At 47.1% G+C, this 22,315-nt stretch overlaps 1 protein-coding gene across 2 annotated transcripts; it reads right to left on the bottom strand.

The window, feature by feature from the left end:
* Positions 1–7,079: 7,079 nt before the first annotated feature.
* LOC119435361 (BEN domain-containing protein 5) lies at positions 7,080–20,122 on the bottom strand. Of its 2 annotated transcripts, XM_049659811.1 has the most exons (10): positions 19,859–20,122; positions 18,911–19,014; positions 17,655–17,910; positions 16,841–16,878; positions 15,923–16,012; positions 15,070–15,147; positions 14,116–14,193; positions 13,937–13,984; positions 11,975–12,197; positions 7,080–11,889 (listed from the first exon to the last, which is right to left on the bottom strand). In XM_049659811.1, the coding sequence occupies exons 1-10, from the start codon at positions 20,064–20,066 to the stop codon at positions 11,783–11,785; spliced, it is 1,230 nt and encodes a 409-aa protein (XP_049515768.1). In that variant the 5' UTR covers positions 20,067–20,122; the 3' UTR covers positions 7,080–11,782. The 2 variants fall into 2 exon arrangements, with proteins under 2 accessions (XP_049515768.1, XP_049515769.1); XM_049659812.1 differs by lacking the exon at positions 15,070–15,147.
* Positions 20,123–22,315: the final 2,193 nt, after the last annotated feature.

The raw sequence follows: 22,315 nt of genomic DNA on the forward strand, positions 1-22,315 counted from the left end.
TTCACACGCCCTAAATTCAGGCATATGTACAGCATATCAATTTTGTTGGCTGGCCCTTTGTCACTGGGTGATATCCACTATGGGGGATTGGCCAAGAAGTGGATGGAATTAAAAGGCGAGTAGCAATTCCGAGAAAACAACTGAGATAACCGGGAAATAATGAATACAAAGAATAGAAGACTTGAGGATACCTTAGCTTTTCTTTATACCGAAGCATTTCTTTGCCTACTTGGAGGCAAGGTCATAGCAAGGTCATGTGCAGAACGCACCAAATATGTTCCCCAAAAATTTGGGCCGTGCTCGGAGATAGTCCAGATTTAAAAGCCGCCGGACATTGCGAAAACAAATATTGGATATAGTGCACCATAAAGCAGTCCGCGGCGGGAGGTGATAAACTTGAGCGCCGACGTCAGCTGCAACACCCAGATGCCGTCGTCGCTATTTCATTGCTTTCATGAGCTTGTGACCATTATTCCATTGTCATGTCATTGTCATGTTTCCGCACTTTTTATTCTGTTGCTGTCACTGAGTTGTCATTGTCATCCTGCCATTTTTGACATCACGTAGTCATCACAAAGTCGATCTGCCGTCGTGATGCTTCCATCACGACGGCAGGAGAGCTCAACAGGGGAAAATAGGTTGGAGGAATCCCTTCCCCCCTGTTGAGTTATTCTTTTCCTCTCCTCTACCGCTAGTTCACGTGGTCCCTTTTTAGCAAAGTCTGACAACGACGGTACTGTGTCCGTATAAACAGCTTCGCTGTAAAAAAACCTTGCACAAAAATATATGCTTTCGAGTGACGACAGGGATAGCGTGGGCACACACATTCACGTCCATTTGTACGGGTTTTCACTGTGAGTGTGGTATGTTAATCGTCGCAAGTAGCTGTGAAGCACGGATGTCTATATAAGATAGCTGCTATATAAGATATAGCAGCTGCAAATCTGTTTTGAGTACCGCCGGCTGTAACTGCTCCGTTATACAGCTGTGAAAACTCTGTGAGAGGGTGCAAATGTAAAAAGTCACAGGCCTGCGTGGCACACGGAGCACAGTCACAGCGTAAGCTGGTGGAGCTGCTCAAGAGTAGCTGCAATTTCGGCATCAAGCACAACAGGGTCTCCGCGGCATAGTCTCTTCGCCTGGTTTTGAAGAGAGTGATCTGAACTGTCCACCCGGCGTCGACGTTAAACTGCGGCTTGTAATGCTTTCTGAACAGCAGTCTGCTGAGCGCGATGATGCCTGGTTGTAGCCACGCACGTAGCTCTACGATTCGCTTCTTCAGCAGCGGTTCGTACCTTGCGAGGAGACGCCATAACGTGTACCGAAGAGGTATCCAGAATATGTTGCACACATCTCACATCCCTTGACCCGTGGCATGGTACGTTGTTGTTGATGATCATGATTGTTTATTGGAATTGTCAAAACGGGCTGGTGACAAATAGTAACCTAGCCTGCTTGAGTTAACCAGGTCCAGTTACATGCAGCATACAACTGCTATGCAACTTAAATGTCGGGCACGTTGCGTTTGCAGGCACCTTAACTAGATGGCACCACTATACTGGCGGAGGCTCGGGAGCGCGTTGATTGCGTGCCTCGTCTTAATCGCATCTCGTCGTCTGGGCCTGCGCGCCGGCCTAGGGCGCGTTTCTAAGGCCTTTTCCTGCTTCCTGACAGCAAGGACTTGCATGGCTCAGTGGTAGACTATCTGACTGCCACGCAGCGGGCGCTGGTTCGATCCCGGCGGGAACCCCCCGCGTTGCGCTCGAACGCGGCGAAATGCTGCTACAGTTGTATATACGGACCTTTGGATTAGTGGTTCCGGATATTCAGTCATAGCTCACGCGAAAAAAAAAACACACACACACACTGAAAGAACAGCGAAAAAGAACTAGTGAAGCATGGTCACCACACCAAAATGAGGTGAAAATGCGAAAATGAGGTGAAAGAATGGTTAAACAAGAGATTTAGAATATACACTTCTTGCGAAGTTTGACTAGCATGGTACTGTAACACACGGTGCAACTAACACAGCTTCGCTGTTCGACCATCCTGTCAGAGTGGAAGGGGCGGTGATTTTTAACGGTGGGGCGGTTTAAGGCCGACGTTGAGCTGTGCCGTTGCGTTGATCAGTTTTGCGAAGCGAGACGAGTGAAGAGGAGGAGAGAGAGGAGCAGAGGCTCAGTTGCTGGGGGCAGAGACAAGGAGATGGAGAGCCAATGAGGAGCGCGCGCCAGCCACAGGTAGTCGGAGAGTAGCGAGGATGAGAAAGGGAGAGCACGCGCCCAGCGACAGGTAGGCGGAGCCCTTTTCGCGCAATCCCGTGGGCAATCACGTGGTGACGCGTCCATTGCTTGCCTGAAATGCCTCCGCTGCCTCCGTGTTTACAATGAATGTTTACACAGGCTTAGCAAACCTGTTTCGGGAGATATCGTAGGCGGTGATTGGTGGACGACACGAAGCTTTGCCAACAGCTTCAGAGAACATGCAAAAGCGCTTTCGGAACTGATTAAGCTACTCTCAAACGGCGCGAGCAGCGTATACGGTGCTTGCTCTAAAAGCGGGGCTAAATATGAATTCCAAACCTTCCGCTTATGAAATGAAGCAGGATTAGTGTGTTTTGCGCTTCGTTCTTTATTTGGCAAATATTTTGAAGCAGCGGCTTTACATATTTCTGATTCAGTAGAGTTCCTCGGTGCGGTCAGTGTCTGATTATTTTCTGCCTAATCGCTCACGATTGGCTCAGTTTTGTTAGATTTATTCTTGCTGCGCATAAAGCTAGAAACGTAGCTGTTATGTACACTGTAATACGTTGTAGCAAATATGTATTATCGCTAGTAACTCGCTTACTCTCGTGGACCGTCACGAAACGTTCAGCTTCGATCATTCGTGCGCCATCGGTGTAGTCCGTCATTTATTGTGCGTCTAAAGTGCACATATATTCTAGTGTGCGCGCATTCACTTATTCTTGACACATTGGCGAAAGAGTGGGCGTAAGTTTCCGTGCCGGTTGGGGTAGATGGGTGTAGGATACTGTGCGCGAAACCTCCTATGACAGGAAGCGACGCTACTCCCTTTATCATTGCTTAGCGAGCGGTGCTCACTCTTGCCGACGTACAGAGTCTGAAGCCCTCTCTTTGAAGGTTAGCGATACAACGCTGGCGGATGAACAAATTTCAGTATCCTCGAGAAAAGGCGTACATAAATCTCGAAGGGCCGGAAACACGTACGGACTGTTGCAGCACCGGTCCGCGAACTTGGCCACATATTCATTGCATTCCTTAATATGCCAGTCACTATTTTTGCAGCCAACTACTGGACGCCGTTTTCAATCCACATGATTCAAACCAGCATGAATGGAGCACAGTGCGTTAGCGAAAACTCAGTTGCATTTCCGACGGCTGATCACACAGAAGCAAGGTGGAAGCGGTAATTTTTTCGTATTCGTGTGTGTCACGAGCTGAAGTGGAAGAAAAAGAAGAAAGAGAAGAAGGAAGAGGAAGAAGGCTGACGTGGTTTGGAAGGAGCGAGGTGGGAAATGCGAGAAGACCGCTAGAAGAAAGAAAGGAAGAAGTCCGCTAGGAGACTGGGCGAAGAGAACAACAAGGCGGGGAACGAATGGCGTCGAGATCGAAGAGTTGAGTAGAAAGAGGACACCAGTGGCCCTGCACCAGTCGGGCTTGATCCTCCACGTCCTGCGGCTGTGCACCGTGGTCGCCAGCAAAACCTTGGTCCGAGGATAACGGCCCCGTCCTATGCTACGGGGACAACCTCACCGACGACATCGCTCGACAAGCCAGGCCGATTCTAGGGAGACAACCCTCATCAGAGAAGCCATCATTCCATCGGGCCATGCGCAAGAAGCACATCAAAGCAGACACGTTAGCGCCACATTGCACATGACTTATTAGGACGTTTTAAGAAGTAGATATCGAACTGAGTGTAACGAGTCTTGCGGTTGCGTATAGATTTGACGTGAACTTATCGCAGTGGTACATCATAAATGTGTTTTGTGTGTCTTTGTCCTGATTCATGTCTCGTGCACCGGTAACCGTGACAGTGCGCTGTCGCTGAGGCAACGTATGGCGCGCCGCCGTAAGCGCCATCTCTTTTCTCTAGAACAAACTGCTCCGCGAAAAGGGTCAATAGGCTAGAATTCAGAGCCGTTCTCCGGCGCCGTCATTTTCTCGCGATGGTGGCGCCGCGGGGCGAGCATTGACTGTGGACAGCAGACACCGCGAATTACTGCACTGGCGGAAGCAGGAGCAGTGGCAATGAATTTTATATCATTTACGGAATACTGCAGGCCAGAAATAGGGCCCAAGAAGCAGGGGCAACAGTACATAAAAATACGTACAAAAATTAGTATATAAAAAGATCATATACACAGCAGCAAAGAGGAATAATAATTATAAAAGCAGAAAAATGAAAAGGAAAAAGGCACGAACCTTACAAATATTAGCAAATAGTTGTTCAAGCGGACCGTTGACGCTTAACATTGCCAAGTGCATGCTCATTCCACTTCTGCATTATGTACACATGACGAACGCAGTAGAACACGCGTCGGATAGAGGGCATGCTTGACTTTTGTGAAGTTTCGCGGTATCATGGTCGCAACGAGGGCGACGAATTTTCGTTTGCGGAAAACATGTGCATTGGTTACCGCGCGTCGTAAAGCGAGATATTCTGTTAGATAAAGTGTTCTGGCAAGTGCCAGTCATGGTGCAAGATAATTAGTGCCAATAAGCATGCTACGGCTGCATGTAACGTCGCTGTGCGCTGTCACAGAACCGTTGAAGTGACATGACACTGTGTTGTGGCGAAGCTTTAGTTGTTGACGAAAGTAAAACAAGGTATAAAACTAGATTTCATTCCAACCTCGCCAAACTTATCCAAACAGGGTCGCGGTTTTCGAAATGGGTTTCACACCTCGTGTACGGTTACTGAGTAAAAGATGCGATTAAAGTAACAATATTGCCGCGAAGCACTGTTAGATTTTTTTTAACCGCCTCTGAAAGCTTTCTCCAGTAGTCTCATGGGCTACGCGATACGTGACCAAAGTGCGTTTGCTTGAACACTCTAAAAAAATAGCGTAGCTTGCACTGGACGCGCAGTGCTAAAGAGACAGCGGAGCTGATGGGCACCAAGCTAGTCCTGGCTTTGAGCTAGCACTACCAAGTCATCCCCAACATTTTCCGGAGTTTATTATTTATCGAATATCGATTAGCTATTTATTGGCTATCGAAACGTATTGACCACGTATGTGGGCTAGGTTAAGCACTACCAAGCCATCCTCAGGATATTCCGGAATTTATTTATTATTGATTGATTAGTTATTGATTGGCTATCGACGACTAACAAAGCTTAAGTAGTCCCAACCATGCTTAGCTGGACTTAGCCAGGCTCAGCTTCGCTAGTTCACAGGGGTATGTGCCATTGCGCTTGGACCCTTTCTGCATACCGCCAGGATCGGCCCCCATTTTCTGTTTGCACGTTACAGGCTAACGCTCGGCTTAAACAGCTGAGCTGTTAAAAAAAAGAAACAGAAAACGTAATGTCACAGTTTCGCCCTAAGGGCGAAGCAATGAATGCGATAGCAACACAGCAATGTCACACGAAGTAAGGTGAGCGGCCTTGGTAGCAATATGTATAGTAGTAAACTTGAGCTGATTAAGTAAGCAGGTGTGCTGCGGCGTAAGTAGACCGACATGAAGAGAGACTCGATGACCACGAGAAGGCGCGTGTGAAACGGTGGTGTTGATGAGAAGCGCTTACCGTGGGCAGCGCGTGCGAAGGGACACACCTGTAGTGCTGCACTGCCGATCTGGGCAGCATTGCATGTGTAGCGTGCGTTGGAAAATGTGGCCCGACTATTACTAACTGAATGAACAAGCGTGGTGTGAGCGCGCACAAACAAACATGAATAGATCACACTGAATGACTGCAGCCAACGACTGTCAAAACGCTGGCAGCGAGCGCATACGCCGCGCAGCGGGCGAAGGTACGTGCGGTCTATCGCTTCAACGGAAACTGAGCGGCGAATGCACGGCGCATAAAGGTCAGAGCCGTGTGGAGATAAGAGACTGTGCGGGCGAGCGAACGACGAGCGCGGTTGTTGGCAAAGTAAAAGTGCGCCCCCCCCCCCCCCCCCCCCCGCGCTCCCTCCGGCGCTGGCTGCCCGCTTCCTTGCTTGCGCGTAGGTGATTGAGTGCGTTCGCTCTCCGTGATAGCGCGCGTCCCCGCACGCTTCCGCTCGGGCATACGGCGCGCGGCGAAGATTTTATCTATAGGGAACCTCACGGCGGCGGCGACGACGACGGCGACGCCGACGGCAGAAATCCGGTTGAAGTGTCCATATAATTGCTATCGCAATAAAAGACGAATACTTGGGGAGCCCTTCAGGCAGGCAACAATAATCATAATTTGGTTTCCTAGCGCTTAATTGCAAACCCATCGCTCGGGACCGCCGCGTTGGTGCAGTGGTTACGGTGTTCGGCTGCTGACGCGTAAGACGCGGATTCGATCCCGGCCGTGGCAGTAGCATTTCAATGGAGGCAAAATGCTAGAAGCCCGTGTACTGTCCCTATTGAAAAATCTCGTATGTACGTGTTATATGTGGCTCGTATATACGAGATTATTGGATATGTGTCCTCGTATCCCACGTATGCATACGAGGGCCTCGTATCCCACATATGCATACGAGGGCCTCGTATCCCACGTATGCATACGAGGGCCTCGTATCCACTGCCATACATACGAGGGCCTTGCCTCGTATCCCTTGCATGCACTGCCTTATGCTACTATTGGGTTTGTGTGCTGCACAACAAATATTTATTAATTGTAGGCTGGTATCTCATGCACCACCTACATGAAGAAGCCCTGTTGTGACGGGCTCTGTATTAATTTTGCCTAGTGTAGCTCTTTATTGAGTAGGTATACATTATAGAAGGCCTTCTAGAAATGATTCTCTGCATTCAACTTGGCCCGGGCATATACCTGCCATGCCCTCTAGAACTTAACTCCTTTAGAGTTGCGATGTACCTTGGGGAATATATGTGTGCCTGCATTTAAGGAATGAGCCGTTATACATTGAAAACACTTTATTTACCAATATAAAACGTGGGAAACAGCAGGTGTGACCACCTTCTTTAGGCGACGGCGAAGACCAGAGTTCATGACAGAAATAGAAGCCCCAGGGTCGACAAGTGCAGAACTCGTCACGCCATCAACGTCCAACACACACCGTCGAGTCGGCAGAGTAACTAGAGGGTTTTGGGGCAGAGTCGTCGATGCAGCGTTACCTCCGGGCGCTGCATCGTTTAGTTTTCCGGAGTGAAGGAGCCACGGTTGCTTGGCGACGGGGCGCGACGAGGTGGCGGGGAGCGGGAGGACGGACGGCAGTATGGTTGCGAATGCGACTGGTGACCTCTAGGTGACGGAGAGCGGCTGGACCATGTCGTGGCAGCATCAGGATTGTAATGGTGTGCCGCAGATAGTGGCTCAAAAGGGCTGCAATCAAGGCGGCGAGCATGGCCAAAGGATGGAGTACGTTGCGGGAACGACCAGCGGTTGTTACAGTAGCGAGCAACGTGCCCGACACGGCGGCAGTTAAAGCAGATAGGCCGATCGTCTTCAGTTCGCCAATCAGCAGGGTTCCGAGATCGTGGAGCGAACCGTGGATACCGAGAGAACGATGTCGGGGCCCCGGAAGCGGGAGTCGGGCTGACAACGGCGCAAGCAGCGTGAACCCCGAGATTCGCGAGTTCGTTTCGCACGATGGCTTGGACGAGTGAAACCGCTGGTGCGCTCGAGTAGCCGGCGTTAGAGCTGGTAAAGAGGCTATCGGGAGCCATTGCCTCGATTTCGCGGCGAACAATCCTCGTCAATTCGGCCGAAAGGTTAGATTGCGGCCGCTCTTCACATGAAGACGTTGCAGCGGTGTTGGGAAGCCGGGCGAATGGTCGTTCAATACGGCGGCTCTAAGCCTGCTTGAAGCGCTGACACTCCTCGATCATGGCATCAACAGTAGCACAATTTCTGCACATCAGCAAATTGAATGCGTCATCCGCTATCCCTTTCAGGACGTGGCCAACCTTGTCAGACTGGCATGTTACTGTCAGCTTTACGGCACAGCGCCAGTATACATCCTGTATGTACGACAAGTATGATTCCGTGGACGTCTGGGCGCGGGTTGACAGCTAGCTGTTGCTTCGCAGCGATTTTTCGACTGGAGGCCTTACCGAACAGGTCACGGAGCTTTTGTTTGAATGTATCCCAGCTCCCAAAGTTGGCCTCGTGATTGTCATACCACAACTTCGCCGTTCCACTAAGATAAAACACCACATTGGCCAGCATGACTGTCAGGTCCCTGTGGTTGGAATCGCTCACCCGTTCGTATAGCGTAAACCATTCCTCAACGTTGATACCATCGGTCCCGTTGAACGCTCCAGGGTCTCGGGGTTGGACTTCTACAATCGGTGTCCGCGGCGCAGAAGCAGATTCTGGTTGGGTGTGCCATGGTGGTCGCACCGCAGCTCCGTCGTCTGGCGAGAATACCCAGCACCTCCACCAATGTGTGACGGGGTGTCAAACAGGTAGAAGCGGGACAAGATTTATCAACAGGGACTGTTGGCTGAGATGGCCAAGATGGCTGAACACGCGCAGCGCCCCCCGGCGATCGTCGTCTTCCTTGATGCAAGGAGGCGGCCCGTACGCTGGACGCCGCAACGGCGCTGGACGCCGCAGCACAGCCCGTATCGGAACGTCAGGGAGCCGGGGCGAAGCCCGACCATCGCAGGATCCGTCCGGTAGCTCGGCCTCCAGGGACAGCGAACCGTGGCGAAGCCCGGTTTAACAGGGTCGGGATCGTTGACGTCGAGACGTGGCCCGCCGTTCGATCAGCAGAGCCTGGCGAGAGCCCACCGAGCTGGCCCGTTCCGCTGAGCTTGTTGGCTCCGTCGCTCTAGCTGCTCTGTCGTGGAACGCGCACCGACCACGCGCACCGACCACGCGCACCAGCCACGCGCACTCCCGCACTTTTCGGCCCCGCACACCGAACACAAGCACTGAAAAGCCCGCGCATTTCACCTCTCGGCCCCGCACACCGAGCACAAACATTAAATTGCCGTCCTCCTACCACACCAGTATACACTTTATTTACACAACTACATGCAGTTAAACCTCGATAATATGAACCTTCTGCTGTGGCCATGGGTTCTTGTTGTCTATGCCTAGCTGTTTAATGATACGGTGCATCTAATGTCACCATTAAGAAAAATAATGCGGGACAGTGTTCTGTTCGTGCTTGCATGCCGGAAGCATGGTTGCTGTGCTCAAGTGCACACTCCAAAGCTTTTATATTGAGTGCAACTTGCACATACTGATCCAGGGCAAAACCCTCTGAAGGTGGATTTTTTTTGCCAAATGCGACCCCCACGGGTAGCTTTTTTTACTGCACGTTTATAAATTATTCAGAGACTTATTTCAAAATATTATTACCGTAATTTGTTCAGCTGAAACTAAAGTGAGAAAAAAATATCTTTTGCCTTGGTATACCATAATCTGACCATAACGTAATCAAACTGCATAGGCGAGCGCATTCAGGAAAGCTCTATGGATATGCGTCCATCAGAAAACAAAGAGTGAGAAACCTCTGCTAATCCTTCATCTTATTGCCAACGAGATGCAATGAGCTTGCGCGAGCCTCAAAAATAAAAAGAGTAAACGCTGGCACGGCGGCATCATTTGTGTGTACCAGTGCCTGCCTGTGAACGGATGTAATCGCGCCCCTGTGAGCATTAAATGAGCAGAAAGTGTTTGCACGCCTGGATGTGCAAGCGGTAGTATACACGCGTCGGAGTAAGGAAAAAAAGAAACGGAATACAAAAGCCATTGGCGCAACAAAAAGATTCCCTTATTCCCATAGAGTGCCAGCACATGCTGGGTAAGTTAGAAAATTAGAGCACTTAATTCTTGAGATGCAGCCAGCGCCGTAAATATATGGCGCATAGACCATTTCTGATTTGTTCGCGAAGCCTATATTCACGTGATTGACCACAAAAGGGTTAAAGCACGGTGCGCAATAGGTGCCTAAAAAATAGTGAACACGTGTCGTTAATGCCGTTGTTACCTGCTATGACGGTACGTACGGGGTGTTATCAGGGCATGAAGGAGGGGAAACAAATTTTTATGCCACAGAGTTCAGGGATGCGGTCATTATGCAAGTAAATACGGTAGTTGGCCTGCTGGCAAACATTACCCTCAAAACCACGAACTACTGGATGCGACAAACCAGCATCACTGATTACTTTCAGTAATCCAAAATTCGTCAAATAAAAGTACCACATTGTAGCAAAGAAAAGTAGCAACAAAAATTGTAATTAAATCTTAGTCTGGATCGTATTATTGTTTGCTTAATCCTGAGATTTTCCATGGCCCCTACAACTTCAAATTAAGGAGGTTTACTGCATTTACATATACAAGGTGTTTCAGCGAACACTTTCAAAATTTATTTAAGGTTGCCTGTGGCGGACAGCCCAATTCTAGTTAATGAGCTGGTCTACTCGAAGAGGCGGACATTACTTGCACAAAAAATTGAAATGCATAATCGACTAATTAACAAAAATTCACTAATTAAGTTTTTAACTAATTACCTTATGGCCCATATTGCAATTTACGAATTGTAGCTGTGGAGTTCGCAAGGCGGATCCACTTAGAATTAATTCTCAGGATGACACCAGTATCGAGATAATTCCCGAACTTTGCGGAGAAATGCATTGGCGTTCCAGTTAATTTTGTGCTTCAATGCATAAAGCGATGTTTTGTTAAGAACCCAACTGGAACGCCAATGCATTTCTCCGCAATGTTCGGGAATTAATATCTCGAAACTGGCGTCATCCCGGGAATTCGTTCCAAGTGTATCCGCCTTGCGAACTCCACGGCTACAATTTGTGAATTGCAATATGGGCCATCAGGTAATTAGTTAAACTTAATCACTGAATTTCTGTTAATTATTTGATTATGCCTTAAGATTTCTTGTGCAAGTAATGTTCGCCTCATCGAGTAGACCAGCTCATGAGCTACAATTGTGCTATCTGCCACAGGCAACCTTTCAGAATTTTTAGGGGCGAAGCTCCTTATAGCGGCACCCGTTCGTCCTCGTCGTTGTAGTAGTGTGTAACCAGTCTGAGAAAAATGAGAAAAAAAATTCCGAAAGTTGTGTCCGTAGCACGGAATCGAACCAGGGACCCCTCGCTTCCGAGCGCGCGGCGTTAGCCCACTACGCCACGAAGCGGACATGGACACACGCACCACGATGGCAATAAATACCCAACATTAACGAAAGGCCGCGTTTCTAGCGCGTTTCTAACGCGTTTGTGCTAGCGCGTTACGGCCCGTGTAAGAAGCTGGTGTAAGACGCTGTGGCCTCTCCGCCTTACCTTCAACGCGTTTCGAACGCGCTGCCCAAAGCGGTGGCAAGTCAAGTTCAAGTCGAGGAGCGTTTATGAATACGGGGGTATACTATCTCAGCAGTCATGTGATGGCGTCGGCAAACGCGGTGCACGTTCCGGCATGTGTAAATGGCTGCGTAAGACGCTGTGGCCGCTCCACCTTACTAGAGAGTACTGCACATTTCTAACGCGTTTGTGCTAGCATCCCCTTAAGCGGGAGATCCGATGATTCCCTCCGGAGCTTCGCCCACTCATCATCATTCACCCCGTGGATATGCTGTGATTTTTTTGAAAGTGTTCGCTGAAACACCCTGTATGTGTACACTATTGCATGCTTATTTTAGATCCCTCAGCATGTCTGCCAGGTATCTATTCATTTTGGAGCGCCGCAACTTCTTCTCTTCCTCAGGGGCACATCTTCTAAGGTATGCATCGAATGCGTCTGAAAAATTAGTCATTTCGGTGTTATACATGCATTGCTACAACCATTACAAAAACAAAATTGAAAGAATGTGAATGATACTTACTGCCTACAGCTTGCAATTTATGGGGGCTTAAAGCCGGCTTTTCCACAGCATTGGTGTCCTTAAGAAAGCGGCGACAAAGAGCCCCAGTGACGCTCCTACCCCTGAGTGCCGGGACTCCCCACACCAGTTTCGCCAGTTCTTTGCAGAACAGGGAGTCCCGGCCACGGCCCTGGAGTAGGTCCCACCTCTCCTTGTCAACGAACACACCATTTCCTAGGTGTACCTGCAATAAAGGACGGCAGAGACACATTAAGACTGTTTACGTGTGGGAACCTGAAAGCACCTTTAGTCAACCAAATGGCTTCAATGTGACGCGCGCAATATGGCACACGCACTAGGCACACCTTAATTTAGGTCAGCCCGTACCAAAGAGCCGCCATAACATCAGGTAAGCATGCTTGTTTTGCACCCCGGGGTACCAGGTTCTATTTCCCACCCAGTCCGTCAAACTTTCTCATCAAAGCAATTTGCTTTGTTTACAGGAGCCTACCTGAAAAATCTGACATCCAAGCATTTTTTACGTGTTTTTAATGTTTGCGCAATCGACCACTCTTGGTACAGTCTTTCGGACACACCGGACGACAATGAATTTTCATGTGATGGAGCCTATAATTCTTTCACATTAAAGGAGGCCATGCTGTCAAGCTGTACAGTCTGTTTCACACTTAGGGGAAATCTCGGAGCGCATTGCATCGCGATGCGGCGAGCGCTGGAGTCGGGTGCCAGAAGCAGCTCGCGCAGGCGCAGACGCTCGAGGCGCGTTATCTTGAACCGCGTCGACTGCTCGACGCGGCTGGCCGCCAACCGCGTCGAGCAGTCGACGCGGTTCAAGATAACGCGCCTCGAGCGTCTGCGCCTGCGCGAGCTGCTTCTGGCACCCGACTCCAGCGCTCGCCGCATCGCGATGCAATGCGCTCCGAGATTTCCCCTAAGTGTGAAACAGACTGTACATAACACAGGACACAGCAGGACATGCAGTTGTGCAATTAGGGCATTCATGCTTCAACTAAGGCTTGCAAAAAAAGCTGTTAAGGTTATCACTATACACAAATGCTACAAATGGTTTTGCCCCAGGCATGCTCCAATTACTCAGTTATAATCAAATAAAGTAGAACTGTTCAATTTACTTCCAAAACACTTTTGAAGCCTGTGCACCATGCACCCTCACAAAAAAAGATAAATGTTATACTTAAGTTACACATGCATGTGTCACCTCTTTTTTCGTCTCGATATTCCTGCACTGTTTCTCTTGGAGTACAATACCAACTAGCCCAACTATCCATCCTATAATGCCACACACTTGTACAGAAGCAAGCAGAATAGTATATGTTTCTTCATTTAACAAAAGTCAGTTTCGCTTGAAAGGCAAAACAGTGATAGCGATAACAAAGCATCTAACAGCTATAAAATAGTTAGTAGTTTAATCGGCCCCACATAATGCAGCAAACATTCTCATACTAATTAAATTGATCAGCACGGTCTCAGCACACACAGGCAAAACACAAACACATCTCGCTCGATGAGTAGCTTCTCGCTTCCTTGAGATAGAGTGAGCTGCAACATTAGGTATGCAGAAATCCAGGGATGCCGGCGGAGAGACTGATACAAAGTGAAGAGCCATCTCGGCTCACTCAAACTTAAGAAATACTGCAGAAAACTTCTAGGATAGGGCACACCCAGGCCCCTTTTTACGTCTGCAGCAAGAAGCAATAACTTGACCACCCCAGGCCAGGCTGACTAGAAGACAGACATGCTTCACCAGCGACTTGCGCCCTCCCACTTGGGCAGACTCAGTGTCATCCCAACCCCGCCCGCATGAAGACTGTGCACTCTCAAATGCTTTTTCTTGATAGGATCTTATTGCACTTGGACCTTAATGTACGAGCCACCACATCGACAGCCCCAAATTTTAGCTTGGACTGTCCGTATAATTGCTATCGCAATAACAAAAGAGAAACTCACCTTGCCATTAACCTCAGCAAAAACTGCCGGCAGTGCAATGTCGGACTCCTGCAAATGACAACAATACTGTCATTAACAAGTATTTCCTCAACCTCAGTACATTTCAGCGACCTATTATTTTCCTTGCATGTATATATAATGCCAGGCAAATAGAAGTTAGCAAAGATTGAGGACCCTACTTGATTGCACACGGCCTGCGATGGTGGATTTGCAGGTTGCAGCATAATAGAGGCCCCTGGCACTGCAACGTCAGACTCCTGCAAATGACAACAATACTGTCATTATCAAGTTCTGCAGCCAACACATTCTAGCTCTGCAATATGTGTTTCAGGTATAAGCTAATTAGTTATTCAATCCCACCGGTTAAACATACACTAGAAAATGAGCACACAAACAATTAGAAGACAAAATGCAGGAGCAATTTGTCCATCTACTGCGCAAAGGGTAGCAGCATGCTTTCTGGTTTTTCGAGACACGGGTTCTGCGGGGTAGCAGAGACCAATCGGCAAGCTACGATGCCGCCATAACGCCACAAGAAGGCTCTTGTCTCTGCAAAGTTGTGACACGGGTAAAGGATTCGTAAGACGCCTACCAGCGGCAACAACCCAGATTAGATTTCAGAAATGCTGCACACAGATTGTACTCAATGGTGCTGAGGAGGTCGTTTGGGATGCCAAGGACAGCCATGATACATCTGACGAGAATGACTTCTGAAGTTCTGACGAGGATGTAGCTTTGGCATCGACTGCCACATCTAGTAGCCGAGCTTGCGATAAAAAAATGTCTGCCATGTTCATAGTTGTCATTTTTATAGGGCCGCTGTGGCCACTGCCGCAAGGGCAAGACAAAAAAAATCTATATTGTACATTATGGTGGGTTTTCATAAGATTAAAGCAAATCTATATTTAAATATTTTTTTCTTCCTCTGTGAGGTCAATATATAGGGGTCAATTTATACTAGTGGTTGACCTACTTCTGAGTGAATACGGTAGTAGCAATAAAGTTTATCATATATCTGCCAATGTCCTAGGTATATTGATCTTATTCTCAGTACATTTGAGCCACCTATTATTTTCCTTGCATGTATATATAATGCCAGGCAAATAGAAGTTAGCAAAGATTGAGGACCCTACTTGATTGCGCACGGCCTGCGATGGTGGATTTGCAGGTTGCAGCATAATAGAGGCCCCTGGCACTGCAACGTCAGACTCCTGCAAATGACAACAATACTGTCATTATCAAGTTCTGCAGCCAACACATTCTAGCTCTGCAATATGTGTTTCAGGTATAAGCTAATTAGTTATTCAATCCCACCGGTTAAACATACACTAGAAAATGAGCACACAAACAATTAGAAGACAAAATGCAGGAGCAATTTGTCCATCTACTGCGCAAAGGGTAGCAGCATGCTTTCTGGTTTTTCGAGACACGGGTTCTGCGGGGTAGCAGAGACCAATCGGCAAGCTACGATGCCGCCATAACGCCACAAGAAGGCTCTTGTCTCTGCAAAGTTGTGACACGGGTAAAGGATTCGTAAGACGCCTACCAGCGGCAACAACCCAGATTAGGATTTCAGAAATGCTGCACACAGATTGTACTCAATGGTGCTGAGGAGGTCGTTTGGGATGCCAAGGACAGCCATGATACATCTGACGAGAATGACTTCTGAAGTTCTGACGAGGATGTAGTTTTGGCATCGACTACCACATCTAGTAGCCGAGCTTGCGATAAAAAATGTCTGCCATGTTCATAGTTGTCATTTTTATAGCGCTTGTTATTTTCCTTGCATGTATACATAATGCCAGGCAAACAGAAGTTAGGAAACGTTGAGGACCCTACTTGACTGCACATAACCTCGCACGGTTCATCTGCAGGTTGCTGCATGATAGAGGCTCTTTGAAAGAGAATAATCCCATGGGCAACTATTGTCTTCACTGAAAAAAGGCATGCCATAAATTACGGTCAATAGAAGCTTCATTACTATACCTCTGAGCTTTGGGAAGCAAGTACTGCTGCTCCACTGTCATCTGCACCAATATTTGGAGGTGTGGCATTCGGGCAAGGCACACTGTTTTCCTGAAAAGAAAGGCAGCATTAACACAAGGCGCCCCAAGGAGTGCTCGAGGAAAAAAGAGAGACGAAGTGGAGGAGAAGGGCACGTGGTGCGAACAAAGAGCCAGTGAGGCTGAAACCAGAATATTGAGTGCGAGTCGTGAAATATCACGGCACGCATAGCGAGCGAGGGCCACGAAACTGCCAACGCCGGGCAACGCTCGCTTCACGATAATGGCAGTAAACGAAACTTCAGGGAGCTAAATCCTACCTTTTCCGAAAATGCAGCAAAATGTACGGCTTCCTGCTGACAAGAGACAAAGATTACGCTCTATAACATACCAGCAAACAGCACTTACTTTTCGTAATGCTAAGCAGCAGTTTCCCAGCCCCTTTTCTGAAGTTATTAGAGTTCCCTGAAGCCTACTGTTGTAAATCTTTGGCTTAAAAAGTCGAGATGAACTAAGTCATTCCTGTCAGCTATTAAAATTATGGTGTTTTACATGCCAAAACCCCTATATGGTTAGAGGCATGCTGTAGTAACGTAGTGAGACGCCCGAGTAACGTTCACTAGCTGGGGTTAGGTGCACTACTGTGCACCTAACTCTCGAGTACCCAGGAGCTTTTGCATTTTGCCCTCCACGATATGCAGCTGCAATGGCCTGGTATTGAATCAATATCCTCATGCTTACCAGCACAACAGCTTAGCTGCTAAGTCACCAAGGATGTTCCCTTTGTCAGCTAGCTACAAAGACCAGCTTGTACTCAATTAAAAGCATCACAATTCTAATTATTGAAAATGACTGAGCCAACTAAGTTCCCCTTATATTTGCACAAAGAGAGTGTACATACCTTGCAACAACGTTGGCAAGTTGCTGTGAACCAGGAATCTAGGAAGAAACAAAGCAACTATTACCACCACATACATCATCTATTCTCTTGTTATTGCTTGTTCACGTAAACCATTCACAAAGAGAACTGGTTATAAAAAATATGACAGCAACCAGTCTCATATTCAAATGAAAGCTAGAGATTGCATAAATTGTTAGGTTTTACATGCCAATACCACAATATGATCATTAGGCACATCGTAGTGGGGAACTCCGGATTAGTTTTGCCTGCCTGGGGATCTTTAACTTGCACTTAAATCTAATTAACAGATATTTTTGCATTTCGCTCCCTTTGAAGTACACCTACCATGGCCAGCAAATGAACCTGCGTCTTCCTGCCCAGCAGCGGAATGCCTTAGCTACTAAACCACAATGGCAGGTTCATCCTAAATGATATACGCATTTTTGCGAGTGAAGGACGACCACAACTGTAAGCAGTGATGCACCAACTTTTCTCCATGCACCATGGCAGGTCCATCCTGAATCATTTACAGATTTCTGCAAGTGAAAGAGCAGCACAACTGCAAGCAGTGATGCATCTATTTTTCTCTTGCAAGAGATATGCACCTGCCCGCATGCAACAACACTAATTTTTCCAAATATTGTTATAGGTGTTACATTACATCATTCTTGCTAAACGAGGGCCTCATATTCTTGCTAAGACACATTCTTGCTAAAATGTTATCAAGAATGTGTACAGTGTAGGTATTTTGCAATTTCTTTTAACCCTTGCATGCAGCCCAACACATTTTTAAATATTGTAAGCTAATGCTCACCCAGTTTGTTGAGAAGGTGGTCCTCCAGGCGGTCGTGACGTGCTTGCAGCTCATCTTTTTCTTTTCGGAGTGCTGCCAGCTTCCGACACAGGGCTGCATTTTTTTGCTGCTCTGCCAAGAGCAATTTTTTTGGAACAACATCATCTTCACCATCATCAGAACTCGTGCCCTGATCATCGGACATTAACCTCGCCAGTTTGCGGCGTTTTGCGGCTTGCACATTGCGGGCGGCCTTTTTCGCTGAAGGAACCTGCGACTAAAAAAACAAAAAAAGCCCCCCAAAATTGTAAGTTTGCAGAAATTAAGAAAGAGAAACCCTTTTCATATTTCTCATCAGCAAGTTTTAAACATAAATCGCCTTTGGAACAGAATGCACAAAGGCACATTTAAATATTTTTGCTTACTGTGCCATTGTGACATTGCCAGTGCCACAAAAGACTACTTGCAACATGGAGTACAAGCAAGTGTAGTTGGCAGCTAACATAAAAGACAACACAGGGATGCTTGTTGCTGCTTAACAATTGTTAGAACACATACATTACTATTTTCCTAGATGCCAGCACATTAGATCGTTTAATCTCCATTTCAGTAAACCAGTTAGTTAAATTTAATGGGTCTGAAACACCCTGCTTTCAATAAAGCGAGAAATATGGATAGGTACTAGTTGGTCTTCATTCACCTTCTGCAGTGCTGCACAAGCGTGTCATGATTTACATGACGCGCTTGTGCATTTGCAATACTCAAATCTAGTGAGAAGCCCATTAAACAGAACAAAAAGTGTGGACTTGTATTCTATCTCGCAAATAAATTGCAGCGCTTCCGAGGCTAAAAGCATGCTCCAAAAAATAAGGTCATATCCTGTTGCAGCAGAATATAGTTCCAGATATACAGCTCTAAATCCTGTTTATTGGCAGTATTTAGAGCCATAGGGCACATGCACTTGATCTCATCTGTAAGGATCGAGCGCCAGTTTGCAGCAGCCACACGGCACTGTTCTTCCCAGACAGCCTGATTGTTGTAAACATAAGAAAACTTGCCCTGTTTATTTCGAATCACTTCCTATTATGCAGTAAGCCATGCAAATTTGTGGCTTGTGTGTGAACTACGGTAAATAAATTTGGATAGCATAAGTATGGTAAGTGAATGTCTTGGCAGTAGGAAAGGGACCTCACTCTTTGCTTATTAGTTTGCCCAATGTTGTACATACCATTACTACAATGATTTACACAAAGATAGTATTGTTTTCTAATACATACGTTCGTCGCCAAACCACTTGTTGCAGATGAGTCTCCATCAAAAATAAATTCTGGCACGGATATCTTCCGCTTTGTCAACCGTTGTATGAGGTCTGCCTTTGTTACTATAGCACAGTAAAGAGAACAAAAAACAAGATCAAGAATGAAAGCATACAAAAATTAAACATGTTGGTCGAATTGCTAGCACAGCAGTTACATTAACCGTTGTAATATGGTTAGCTAAACAATTTATTTGTACTTGTTGCATACTATGCCATAGAAGATTTTGCATTTATTTACTATATGCATTTAGACATACTGCTCAAAAGATGGGTTCAATGCATAGTTGATAGAATGAGCATTGAATACAAGATAAACGAAGACCCGCGTCCCTACAACCACGAAGAGAAAAATACAATCGCGTTCATTCATTGTAGGACTGGCAATCACCAAACGAAAGTGCACGCTTTGGGCTACATATAACCTGCATCATTTCTCTAGACGCCGCAGCCTTCCCCACGAAATACAAGTCAATTCCTTTTTTTCTCTCTCTCTGTCTTGTTCATCTGAAGCTACGACAGATGCGACAGGGTCTGTTCGCAGAAACCGAACATAGGTGTGTTCAAAGTATTGAAAGTGACACCGAGCATGATTCCACATTTTGCGTTCGTTAACTGCTTCTTTGATAACACTGCCAACTCGCACAGTCTAGTCATCCGTGAAGTTTGTAAACGCACCAAGAAAGCTGTAATTTCACTAAACGTGCTACAGGAGCCTTTTTGAGCACTGAAAGCCCCACGTCTTCCTTGCGATATTTTGTATCCCTTTTAGCGTCGTTTTGCATGCCCGGCGGTTTACGTCCCCTAACTTGCGGTGCGCGACAGCTATCCGTACGCATGCGGCACAATCTAAGCATAGGTACAGCGTCGAAGTCGAAACAGTTGATACATTCAAATGAAAATCACTTACCACCAAGCTCCACAATGTCCGCGAGGTAATAGTCCTCATCGCTGTGGTCCGACAGCAGTCCAGTGTCGCACCAATACACCAATTTTTTCTTGCACAGTTCGTTCACCGACGTAGGGGCATACTTCTTTATCAGTGAAATATGCACTATTGCCTTGGCACCGTCGTGGTATTTCACGAAAGCAAAGCTCGGCGTACCCGACGTGGCCATTGTTGTGTAGCACGATATTTGCACTGACTTCACTTCGCCACTTTCCGGATTGATCCTGGATTGACTACGAAATACATGATGACGATGATGATCGTGCTTCCCTTTGCATTGTTGGGCACCACACAGTGCCCTGATGGAGAAGAAATAATAATAAAATAAATAAAGTCCTAACCATTTCTATAAAAAACACGCACCTTGTAGACTGCGCCAGTGACAACCATTTAAATGGGCAGTCGCACGCGGCAGCAATGCACGCGGCAGGTGCGGGCGCCCTCGCGAGGTCGGATATGCTTCGAGCAGCTTCGAGCTTGTTTGAAACGCAGTTCGTTTAGTAGGATTCCCAAGACTTTATTTCGAAGGGGGCGAGAAGCTTGGATCCCCCCCCCCCCCAACCCCACCGGTTTCCAGATAGCATCTGCCATGCCATGTGAAAACCGTCACAATTATAACTACGGCCTTTTCGCGCAACCACGTCTGCAGACTGCATCATCCACTGCATAGTGCTAGTTTTCCACTTAGCAGTATATCTGGGGAAACTCTGCAGTTAAAGACACCGCAAATGCGCAGCGCACGAATACAATTCCGCCATGCATACAACACGCATAAGGGTGCCAAGGTGGTCAAAATTATAGTTTGTAGCCTCTGACAATGGCGTACCTCACAATCATTTTGTGGTTTTGACGGCCGTATCATTTATTTTAAAATAAGTACTGTGGCAGCCCCGCTGCGTAAGTTGTTCGCAAATAGTCGCAAATGGAACAAGACGTCGGCATCACGAGGTGATGGCAGAGAGAACAGACGTGAACGACATCACTATCGCGAGGAATTTGGTGTGGTGAACGGCAGGGGCCGTATTCTGAAATGTTCGCCTAGGCGAAATTTCGCCTAGGCGAACGTTTCAGAATACGGCCCCAGGTCGCGCTAGCCGGTGGCAACACATCGATCGCGCTTGCAGTCGGGAATGGTCGCGCAACCACTGCCAGTCCCCGGTATGCATGAGCCTTTAGAAGATAGGCATGGTCACACGCTATCGAACTGTGGGAAGTGCTTTTATTAGGCGCTTTTTTCCGCAATATTCCCGCTATATATATTCAGCATCGTTGGGGGCTCTGAAATTACCAAGAACGACTGTTTCTTTATATATAGAACGATGTAGTACGTTAATTGTCCTTACAACATATATTGTTACGGATAGGCCACGCATTGTAACAATATAAATGGTGTGCGCAATGGTGTTAATTAAATGACAGCATGATCGATGCAACGGCATACAGATAATTATCTCGCTCGGTCGCTCGATCGCTATGCTCCTACAACAGCCCTCACAAGGAGTAATGACATCTGCGTTAAAAGGAAGCTGGTACACTGCCTTGTCTGTTTCCCTTCACCTGTGTCCGTGTATATCTTTTTCTGTGGTGGACCTCTGAGAAATCGAACCGAAACTGGCTGTAACGTTGAAAAGTTGCAGTAATAAATTATTTGTGGTGTTTTTTATGTCCTGCAGTTTTTGTTCTATAATTCAAGGGTCAATTCACTCAACGTAAGGACGTGGTCATTCAGAAATATGATGTAAGTTACTCCGTTAAGTTTGGGTATTGTTGACGAGTTTCATTATCATACCTGTAATAACGTTGAACTGGTGCGTGCACGTCCATGTGAACGGGCGTTGGCAAAGAGGTTTCATATGCTTGGTAGCTAAAACCAACGTTTATAGATGCTAGCTTCCATGAACGTTGGCTATAGAACAGCATCGGCAGCATCGGGCTGCTGTACGTGCTGGCAGACCAATCAAGGTACGCGATCGAACACTTCTTTAGAATCGGCCCGAAACGAGTCCAGACAGGGACCTCCAGCGCGTAGTACGCAGCATGAGAGGCATTCGTTGAAATGAACTGTCACTTCAACTGTAATTTCATAAGTTCATTTGTGCGCTGGCAGCGAGAATGCGCGCTGTCTACGTCATCTTTCAACTTCGTGCTTAGGCAGCAAGTAAATTCAGCTGCTTTGTCGTATTCACATGTTTAAAATTTATGTGTGCAAGGTTACTTGGACATTGTCACTCTTCTGCATTCGATGTACGAACACCGGGCCTCACCTAGCAGACGACACGGAACTTGCAATTGCAGTCCTAAACTTGATTAAAATTTTATTTGTGAATAATGTGTGTGTACGTTTATACAGACTGATACATATTTTAAAGTAAGATAAGTAGCTTTGCCATACATTACATGCATGCACTAAAAATAAAC

The sequence above is a fragment of the Dermacentor silvarum genome, unplaced genomic scaffold (genome assembly GCF_013339745.2).
Source record: "Dermacentor silvarum isolate Dsil-2018 unplaced genomic scaffold, BIME_Dsil_1.4 Seq651, whole genome shotgun sequence".
In the NCBI taxonomy this organism is placed as follows: Eukaryota; Metazoa; Arthropoda; class Arachnida; order Ixodida; family Ixodidae; genus Dermacentor; species Dermacentor silvarum.